Below are 11,532 nucleotides of genomic sequence, written 5' to 3'. Positions count from 1 at the left end.
TATAAAAGGAATTGTTTTTATGTAATGTGTGTGGGCTTAATACAAAGATGTTGAACAAATCCTATTCTATAGCTATGAAGCGTGAACATGAGTAAATGAATAAAAAAGGACCTGGTCTACTAACTATGAAAATATTTGAGACCGGAATACTGGGCTAGCATAGTAAATGTACTTTTACATCAAACTGGAACTTGCTTCAATAATTTTGATAGGGTAACCACAGAAAGCTCCTTTTATTTATTTTCTTATTTTTATACCAAATTAAATATACTGTTAATTTACTCTAAAAAATGTCTGTGTATCTAGATTTCTTGACACAAATATTTATGTTCTATTTTTGCCATATTTTTAGTACGATTGTGTTTTTTAAGTATGCAGTAGGTACGTATGTATCGGTGTGTTGTAGGGGTTCCCAACCTTATTTTCATCAGGGGAACATTTATAGCCAAAAAGGGAATGGCGGACAGTTTTTTTGCAATGAACTTAGCTAACTTAAATATACAGACGTTCTACATAATATATATCACAAATATATATTATTAGTTCCATTTTATAACAATTCATAGTTAATAACTCTGTATTAATGGTCTTTTTAAAAAATATGTAAAAGCATTGATATAATGAAACAGATAATTAGAAATATGTAATTATGTTTTTTTATTAATAAAAATATAATATATGAGCGTCGTAACTATGTAAGAAATACATTAGATTTCTTCAATACAATTTTCATAGTTAGGAATGTATGTGAATATTTCTATTTTTAATCCGACATTGAAAATATACTTTATTGAATAGGGCGCGTACGCAAAAGTACCCAAAGGTGTGGGGCACAGAACAGATGATAATAATAATAATAATTATTTCTGAGTTCCTTGGTGTGGAGTCCTGTTGACATTTGCGGACAAAGTGTACAATTCGCTTTTACTTTTGTCCGCAAATTAATGTCAGCCACAAATTGAAATAAAAAAAAACACATCGGACGCGGAATTCGTACTTGCACCCGTGGCTTCAAAGATGAAAGCTCTGCCTCTAGGTAATCCAACCTCAGATTAAGTTTAATTTAAATACATAGATGTACTGTTTCTACACAAAAACACTACAAAATAGTATGCCAGTACATTTCAACCAATTCCGAAAATTCTCACAGCTCGAGCTCCGAACCACATGATTATACCTACCAGTGGCGAAGGGTGCATGTTGAAGGTAGGTATGCTGTGGTAGATAATTGAAAACAAGTTCTAGGAGCATGTTCACAGTAGGTACTTGAATTTGAATTTTGTTCATCTTCAATTCTACTCAACAAAATTGTTTAACTTTACCTTTTTATAATAAATATTACCAAAACGAAAAAAGACAACAGGCACTAAAATATATATTTCAAAAAGTAATGCCTCAACCGCAATTCAAATTTTATTTAGAAAATTGTGCTATCACTAGAGTCGGAATGAATTTTACCTATACACTATATATATAGAAAACTAAGGGCATATCAGACTTTACACATAAAGCCTCAGGTCACGTGATAAAATGACACTGGTTTTGACATTGTGTTTAATATGTGTTTGTTACAAATTACAATACATAATATGTAATTATTTGGTGCGCTTTGATCCATTTCGAGCCCTGTGTTTATGTGTGTGAAATATACCAAATTATTTGAAGCGATACGTCACGTCCGTCTAACCGGGAGAGAGATGTCATTTGTAAATTTATTATTTTTTTAGTGGTCTATGTTCGAATCCTGTTGGGTGTCGTATTTTTTTCCAAAAAAAGATTTTTTTCTATTGGTTATATATTTTCTCAGAAGTAATTTCAAAATTATGTAAGTATGTTCAATAATTAGAATGTAACATTTTTAAATCGTTCCTGGCAAAACCAAATATTTCAGTTATGAAAATTGTACATGAATTTCTCCAAAAATGTAACGTAAATGTCTAGTGTATAGTGTAACAAAAATGTAATTCTGTATTATTAATAATGTAACTATTTATGCCTGTAGTTAAAAAAATGTATGTATACTTTTGTAAACCATTGTAAAGCAGAATAGCCTTCCATTCAGAGAAGAGCTTAATTGCTTCCAAATAAAGAAGGAAAAAAAAACATTTTTAAATCTTGTATTCGTTCAATAAAAAAAAATAGTTAATAAATTACATAGCTACCAAATTTCAAACATGTACCTATAACTATTGCTACTTTATTTTATAATATTAAATTGATTGGTCCCATAATTCTACGTAGGTACTGTCACTGTTGCAAAAGTCTTAAACCTCCCTCAAAAGATCAGCAAGAGTTTGTTGAGTTTCCGCTTCTTTTTTCATTAAAGTCTCTATTTCGATTTTCAAATATTGGTTTTCAATCTCGCAGTCACTCAAGTCACTTTCAACGAGTGGTACATCTTCAGCCACGTCAGTTATTGACATTCCATCAAGTGTACTTGGTCGTCTAGTAGTTCTGGTTTGCGGCTTATTATTACTGATTTGAAATGGAGGTAAATTAGGGGGTCCAGCAAGGCCAGGACTATATTGGGGGGCGAAACCTGCTGGCGGATGTAGTCTGTTGGTGATGCCGGCCAACTTGGCTGAAAAGAGTTTGAATTTCTCATTCGTTATTTGAAGTTCTCGTTTAAGTCTTTGATTTTCTCTAGTCAGAGATTTTGGAATATTTTCAGTGATCATAAACCGGTTACTTGAAAAAGGTTCAACCGTGTCAATCAGATTGACGATTTTGTCTTGCATTTCTTTGATGATGTCAAGAATAGCATTTTTATTTGTGGCTGTCTTTGAGCATGGATCGAACCGTTTGCGTGTTAATTTTATCAATTTACCACCTTTGTCTTCTTTCATGCCTAGAATTAAAAAGTGTTGTTCACTCTGAACTGCCAAAGCTGTGATACGATCTCCAACATTTTTCACAAGTTCAGCCTTGATTGTACCATCTATGATATTCAATGGATCCGTAGATATACTGAAAAGCTGCCCAGTTTTATCAGCATCGGCGTCAGGAAAATACGACAGAATAAATAATTTATTATCAATTTTATCTATGGCGTATTGACTATATCCATTATAGTCACTGGTAATAATTTTAATTTCCTTGCCTGTTTTCTTTTCTATGACAAATGTCGTTCCACTTTCCCCAAAATATAAATTCCCATTGCTGTCTGAAACTTCGCCTGAAGGTGGAATGATCTTTTGGATGTTTTCAACTTCAGTATTGTTGTAAATTCTGTACGTACTTCCTTCAACAGAAAAGAAAACTTCCCCGTTGCTTTCAAGGATACGTTTTGGAGGAGAGCTTAATACAATGACCGTCTCACATTCATAGAATTCTCCGCCGATTGTGATTCGGGTATCCTCACAAGTGCCACCATCTTGATCTGTATCCTTGAAACAATTATATAAGGCTTTATTTTGGGTTTCATCGGCATTTGAATAGTCGATGAAATGTGCCACAAAAATAAATCCAAAAACTAGTAATAGTTTCATGTTAATCAGACGCATAATTATTATTATTGTCACTAAATTAATATGACTACACTTTATTACTTTTTATAATTCGTGTTTCTGTCTTCAATAGTCGTTGCAAATCATATCTGAAAAAGAAATGAGAAAAAAGCTTAGTGATATAAGATATAATATAAAGATCTTGGTTTCTGTCAAAACAGTTGTAGGTTTAGACTTTTTTTCCGACCATGTCCGATCCTAATAGGATCATATGGGCCTCCACAGAGTAGAGGTTTGTATTAACAGATTTAGTTTTTTACGAGAAATGGAGCTTGTGATTGCTCAGCCTATTAGGTCCATACCCTGACTCACACAAATTGAAAAACAATATGTGTACTTGCCAGACCCAGGATTCGAACCTGGGACCCACGGCGTGATAGTCCAACGATTAAGCCGCGCGGCCACCGTGGTTTAGACTTTAGTGACTAAAAAAACAAAGCACTCCTCCACGTTAAAAAAAAACCTTAAGTTCCAACTACCAACGTACCTACCTAGTAAAAATATCAATGTATATCTTTCCTAAAATCGCATTCAGTAATTAAAAAATAATCATTACTGAAGATGACCGTGATGACACATAATAATATTATTATTATGTTATGGACCCCTTGGATGTTACTTACAAAGATTATGTTATGCTTTGGGCTCATATTAAATTTGTGAACGCGTGAAAACGCATCTTTTCGTAAGTATAATTATAATTAAATAATTGTGTGACTTGATCGAATTGTTTCGAGGCCACCTTTCAAATTTTCTGGCAAACCGATGGCGTCAAAGAAAATTTCCGCTGTGTCGAAGGTAACGCGATTTTAATCGATACTAACACCTATATGGCGAGATCCCTAGGCAGTGTGCAGCCTATAGTCGGATCGATTTCGAAAAATATCCATATTAATTTATTGACTGAGTCCCGCAAATATCCCGCTACTAGACACTTATAGCTTCTAGTCGCTTCAACCACGGACCCCCCCCCCTCGCATTTTCCGGCAATATTCCCCAAGCCCAGATCATCCCGCAATTTGAGTCTACCGATGAGCACCTTACTACGGGTGCTTGCCTACGAGTTATTGCGACCTGTTGCAACCACAAGTCGTTATGGAATGTGCATGGCCTAACGGTCATAATTACTAATTTCGTTAGTTTCAGCGCCCTTGTTCTTTAGACATGCTGCGTGAGAATATTAAAGCAAACAATGGATGCCTCAGATGGTTGCACAGACCCGCACCACACCCGGTCTTAATCGGGCGATCACGGGACCCTACGTTTGATTTGAAGCATCATTATTTTATGACTGGGAATGTCTCAGGAGCAGTTTAATTATTTTTATTTAAGAATACAAAACATTGTGGACATAAGAAATCTAAATTCAAGACGTCCACAACATGAGATTTACATTATAACAAATATTACAATTTTTTCCTTTCCAGCGAAGAAGAGACCGACGAGATTCAAGAGAGTGAAAAGTAAGCATGCCTTGTAGAAAGGAACCAGTTACCCATTACTTTTCTTATTATCAATTTTTTTAAAATAACAATTCAAATGTTTGGAAATGTTTTTAACAGTGGGTTCCCAAAATCTAGAAGTTCGCAGATTTTTGCCATTTTTGTGTCAATGTCGTATTGAATTCATAATTCATAAAATTACGAAAAATTTTATCATACGTAAGGAAATAAGCAAGCACCAAGCACAGTGAACACTTTTTATGGAATAACGTAAAATTATGATCTAAAAGAAACTGTTTCAATCAAATTTAGTACTTATTGATTTTGTTGATTATGTGGCGCTAATTGAATATTTGAGGACTAACGCGTCCTGCTTATAATGCCGTGGGTCCCGGGTTCGAATCCCGATTTCTTTACATATTAATATGGACCCAGAGTATGGACCTAATATGTTGAGCAAGTGGCTATCATATATTTCTCGTAAAAACAAAAATCTGTTAATACGAACCTCCACGTATAATATTATAATCATCTCAGGATCGGACATGGTCAATATAATATATCACTATATTAAAGAATGTGTTTGCATGAATCCTATAACGATAGCCTTGCTGTCCTTGCTGATATAATAAAATGTGGATGACAATGGAATTACATAATAACTACTTATAAAAATAATATATTATTTTTAACACTACAAGAGGCCATGAGGTCCAATGAGTACCTACTTTAGAGGCGAGTAATATAAACATTTTTTTTCTTTACAGCTGAAATAAGATTTTTGGTACAGTTCGGTTATGAAGAATACAGCGGAAAACGCATTTTGAAAATACCCGATATACTGGATTATTTTGTTCGTTTGGGTTAGTTTAGCTTAGGTTAGGTTGGGTTAGGTTAGGTTAGGTTAGGTTATGTTAGGTTAGGTTAGGTTAGGTTAACCTAACAAATAATCCAGTATATCGGCTATTTTCAAAATGCGTTTGCCGCTGTATTCCTCATAACCGAACTGTACCAGATATTTTTGTCTGAACCGGATTTCCAATTTCTAATGCCTAATTGTTTTTTAACATTTCATATATTTTTTTAATTAATTGTCATTTAGGTAGGTACCTACCTATTTTAACGTAGGCATGAATATTGTAAATGAAATATTATAGGTAGGTATCTATACTTTATCAACATTACATGTTTTTGTAAGCAGTTTAATAGTAACAGTATAATTCTGGTGTGCATATGCTCCGCCTGGGATGGGTATGATGTATAACTAACTACTCATAACTCTTGAATTTAAATATTTAGTTTTTTAATATAAAATAATATAATACATATTTTTAATAAAAATATATATTGCTTATAAAAAAGTAGTGTTTCTATAGATCTGATGAAATTAAAAATAGTTTAGTACCTAGTAGTTACAGATAGGAAGAAAGTACGTAACCTTTTATTTTGAATTAGGAAAACCTGCAAGTAGCTTGTTAAATAATATGAAATTAGATTTCACTGTTAGATCATGTTAAAATCAGTAATATCCATTCGCTGCTTGGGGACAGAAAATTAAGGCAGATAGTTCCAATATTAAATTATACATATTTGATAGTAGATTCCTTGGACATGAATTTTATTACTGGAAGTATATAAGATAATATACTTACTTATATTAAGATTTTGATTTAAGATTGTATAATTTAAAGAAAACAAAAAAAACCTTTGAACGCATCGATTTATTTAGGGAAAATAAAATTTGCTTGTTCGTTTTGTATCGTAGGGGCCCTCAAAATAAGTCATTATCGGGCCTCTATGTCACTAAACACGTCACAGGTTACGTCTCTATAATACTAATGTAATATTGAAGCTTGTCACGTAAATGCAATGACGTAAATGTAACGCGCGTGGAATATTTGAGGACAGTTTTAGTTAGGTTGTTTCATTGATATACTAGGTTGTTTGGCCTGACCGTCATATTAAAGTACCCGGTATCAAACCTTGGTCCATGGCGATGGGTTTTACATATATATCTTATTAATCTGTTCTGTGGTAGGTAACCTACAGAATGTACACGTATTTTTGTAGATTGTAGTACTCTTAATGTGGTGGTTCCACCAACAAAAAAGGTTGAAAATCACTGTGCCTTCGAGAGACGTTGTCAACTGATATCTACATACTAACTGAACTTGAACTTATTGAAATAAGACAAATCAATTTCATTGAACTGTAACTTAATATTTAAATAAAAAGTTTCCCACAATAAAAAATACTGCTTATAAATATCATTATAGCCGTGATACAGCAGATTCATTCAAATATTTTCAGCACTATACATTTTGAGAAAGGAGTTAGACCGTGGTACCCGAAATGACGCTCTTTTTATTTGTCACTGTACTAATGAATCATTATTATGCTACTATGTCTTGTTTAAATTATTATCGAATACCTCATCACAAAAACTTTGAATCTGGCATTCATTTATAAATCTTTATTAATGAAATCTTCCGTAAAATTCAAGCAAAAATAAAAAATATAAACTTGTAGAAATACCTCAGATATAATTCGCCTAATATTTGGCACAGTCAATCTTCTGTATTAACAATATTCACAGATTGCAAAATTAAATTAAACTTCACAGAACGGCTTCAAAACAACTTATGGACGCTTCAACAATTTTGATAAAATAATAAACTGGTATCTTTAGCGGGCTCTCACAATCAAACTCGACGAAATCGCAATTTGTCAATTTTTATCAACGCATTTTAATGAAAATTCGCAGAACACATGTATAGTATACGTTTCATAATATTGCACTCCGGCCCTAGGGCGACATTGAGATTATTTTTACATATACCTACATATTATCTTTATGTATTTATTACTATATATTATATTAATACAAATGAATATTATTTGAAATAATTTTATCAGACAAAGAGATGTATCAGTGTAGAAAAAGTGCAAAGTTATGAAGAAACTTGGAAACAGGAACGGATTTTTTCACATAAGAATACAGATCTCGAATTTGATCTCAAACAGATTCGGCCGCCAGGAAAAATGATTTTTCTTGCAAAGGCGCGTAAACTTGTAAATTTTTCTTATGCTTAGCTTTGCTGGGATTGTTCGGGGCCGGACCAAAAGAAGCAGTGGGTCGAATTCGGCTCGCGGGGTGGGGTTTGCCCATATTATATGGTGTAAACTCACTGTAAACCATAAGAGCATTGGTTAGGTCGGCGCAAATTAACTTAGTTAGACGATATTTATTAACAACTAACTGTTACCTTTTTATTCAAAATAGGTATGGGACATAATATTTTTTTCTTTTTTTCAGCATTACAAACCTATGTGGGCTTTAACTTTCTTCAGCATCCACTTCTGTCAATGTATATCCACGCCCGCTACCATTCATCTTTTTATGAAGTTGACTAAATCTTAATTTACCTTATTGTATTATAATACACTGAGTTGGTGATACGGTAAAAGGTAGTTTTTACCGTGATTTTTTATACTTAACATTAAATGAAACACAATGATAGATCTTTTAGCCGCCCACAAAAATCGCACATACAAATGTGGTGGCCCTGGTCTTGCCTAAGGGTCCTTATGAATAATGAATCGAATATGTATTCTCTGTACTGCTTATTAAAATCTGCACCTGTGTGCAAAATCAGTAACGCAATTTTGTTGGTTCTTCTGTTGAGATCCCTGATCGATTTTACAAGTGTGCGATTTCATTTGTATATTAAATTTAAAAATAATAAATTAATTTTATTCAATAAAAAAACTCGAGGTATGGAAAAGATATTAGCATTCTTTAAAAAATCGGGAATTATTTATTGAATGAAAGAAAAACACAACATTGAATATTGATAGGTAAGTATTACTCGTAATATAAATGATTTTATGTTGACTAATTATTCAAAAATCAACACAATATGATAGATCTATGATGATTTAACAGATCAATTTTTGACTTGATTTACTCATTTTACCTCTGTCTTCAGACAAAACATTGATTGAGACGATCCTTTCGACAGAATCGAAAGTTTTTGTCCAATGAAACCTTGTGAAGTCTGTCAGGTCTGTGAGACAAACCACGATTTCCTGGCTAATTATATTTAGGGGGTTGGGACTTCTAAGTACATTAATGTCGTTTCCCACATGTAATCTGGTTAAGTAAAGTGCCTGGTAAACAAAAGATATACTCCATGCAAGACACCTAAAAAAAAACAGTGCTGTATAAACTATTTGTTTTTAATCTATTATTTTTGCGTTTCCTCAATAACATTTTTTCATTCAGTTTCGGTTGCGTTTAATAAATATCATGTTTGTTCTATATCTCATATTTTAAATATTTATATATTTGAATACGTGTATTAATTAAGACGCTAAGTGCTAAAAAATAAAAACTGACATTTTTATAGAAAAATTTTCTACATACCAACGCCAATAACGTCATGTCTAAGTGTCTCAAGCAAGTAAAAAAAAATAAAGCAAAATATTTACATCTGGCAACGTTGTAAGTCCGTTGGCGTGTTTTATTTATAATGGTGTAAATACCACTGCAGTGGTCAACGGCATTCAATATAAATTGGCTGAAGAAGGTGTGTTGACACTCGCGAGTTCTTAATTCCTAAAATTATGAAAGCTGCCGAGATTGCTTCACACTGTGAAAACACATTTTTCAAAAGGTCTGCTTCATGCAATTTTACTGCAATGACTCAGTATTTTGTAACCACAGGTAATACTACTTTTTGGTACTTAGAGCCTTAATTAATACACGTATTCATTTAATATTTATAGTTTTTTAGACTCCCTATCTTTTCTTAAACAGTTGTTGCTGTGTGATTAAAACTAAAAAATGAATGTGCCATAAGTGTGAAAATATTGCCGATCCCTATTAAAACTACAGGAAACTGTAGCCAAGTTTTGAAAATAGTTAGGGATAAAATGACAATACAATTTGCGCTATGGTATTAAAACTTATTCACTGCAGATCCATTGTTAAGTAAATAATTTATTATTAATATGAGTTGTTTTTAACTTTAAATTCAATCCTGATTTTATCTAATTAGTTACCTACCTGTTCACATTCAAATAACTTTTGACTTTGAAGAATTAAGTATGTATCTACCTATCTGAATTCGACGCTTTGGCTTCACTGCAAGCTTCATATTGAAAAATAAATAAAAACATTTGAAAATTTATTCGAGTCTTATTTAATTTAATTCGTTAATAATTACAGCGAAAGTGAAATTCCAGCAATGAAAATTACAAATAGAAATCTTCGTTTTAAATAATATGATTTGGCATTGATAAGTGAACTGAGCTCTATCTCTTCTTTGCCAACTGGAAAGTAACGTAATATCTTGCCCATTGAAAGTTATCCCAACGTAAATTAATTTGGACATATTTACTGTTTTAGAAATAGATATTTATATGAATATTCGTCAGTCAAGAATCTATTTCATCGATAAAAGTTATTAAAAAATAATTACAAGATAAAAATAACTTTTTATATACTTACAACGTTTTTAAATTTTCTGTTGAATCATATAAATTTGACTTGACTAGCTTAAGGGGGGACATGCTCGTCGAAGGTCAAAATTGAGTTTTTATTGTATATTCAAACCATGATCCTGGACACTCCTTAAACGTTGTAGATGATCTATTTATATAATTTTGAAGCCTTATTATCCTTTATAGTTATTTTAAACATTTGATGACTGCATGAAGTATTTTTGTTACATAAAATAGTATTCTTTTAAACCTCTCGCTCTAATGTTTTAGAATATAGTCATATTTCGGTACATAACTGTGCAGTGGTGTTAAGATTTTTTACGTTTATTAATTTTTAAACGCATTTATAAAACCATTAGCATAATTTATTACGAGATATTTTTTGTAAAATATTCACGATAAAAAATTATATTGATAATCTCTGTGATCCCAAATTTGACAAGAATTAGGCATTTTATTATTCAAAAAATCGGCAAGATTAACACATTTGAAGATAATTTTAAAGATATTTAGTATAAGCTATGTCTTTGACCATTCAAGTGTGATAAACATCTTATGAATAATGATTGCTTTATAATAATTATTGACCTAAGAATAAGGTAGTGTTTTTTTGAAATACGCCATTACTTTTGTCATTCCCTAGTAGTTAAGCTACAACATACGGCCGTGGCCATAAAATGACAAACTATAATTAAAGTAGGGAGTAAAATGATGTTGACGCGCGTGTTTGAACATGTACCGTTTAAAAAAAAAATAAAAAAAAATTCGGTTAGGTACATGTTCAAACACGCGCGTTAACATAATTTTACTCCCTACTTTAATTATAGTTTGTCATTTTATGGCTACGGCCGTATGTTGTAGTTTAACCACTAGGGAATGACAAAAGAAATGGCGTATTTCAAAAAAACACTACCTTCTTCTTAGGTCAATAATTATTATAAAGCAATCATTATTCATAAGATTTTTATCACACTTGAATGGTCAAAGACATAGCTTATACTAAATATCTTTAAAATTATCTTCAAATGTGTTAATCTTGCCGATTTTTTGAATAATAAAATGCCTAATTCTTGTCAAAT

At 32.1% G+C, this 11,532-nt stretch overlaps 1 protein-coding gene across 1 annotated transcript; it reads right to left on the bottom strand.

Moving 5' to 3' along the window:
- Positions 1 to 2,101: 2,101 nt before the first annotated feature.
- LOC147067063 (uncharacterized) lies at positions 2,102 to 7,592 on the bottom strand. Its single transcript, XM_085954327.1, has 2 exons — positions 7,484 to 7,592; positions 2,102 to 3,595 (listed from the first exon to the last, which is right to left on the bottom strand). Exon 2 carries the CDS (start codon positions 3,501 to 3,503, stop codon positions 2,265 to 2,267), a length of 1,239 nt encoding a protein of 412 aa, XP_085810453.1. The 5' UTR covers positions 3,504 to 3,595; positions 7,484 to 7,592; the 3' UTR covers positions 2,102 to 2,264.
- Between the last annotated feature and the right edge of the window lie 3,940 nt (positions 7,593 to 11,532).

This window comes from Rhyacophila brunnea, unplaced genomic scaffold, assembly GCF_057557595.1.
Source record: "Rhyacophila brunnea isolate RB1 unplaced genomic scaffold, BYU_Rbru_1.0 scaffold_4, whole genome shotgun sequence".
Taxonomy (NCBI): domain Eukaryota; kingdom Metazoa; phylum Arthropoda; class Insecta; order Trichoptera; family Rhyacophilidae; genus Rhyacophila; species Rhyacophila brunnea.
The sequence above is the reverse complement of the archived record's forward strand: the minus strand, read 5'-3'. Positions and strand labels throughout refer to the sequence as shown.

Coding starts and splice junctions, on each gene's coding strand:
- LOC147067063 (XM_085954327.1), bottom strand. CDS start 3,503: ATGCGTCTGATTAACATGAAACTATTACTAGTTTTTGGATTTATTTTT.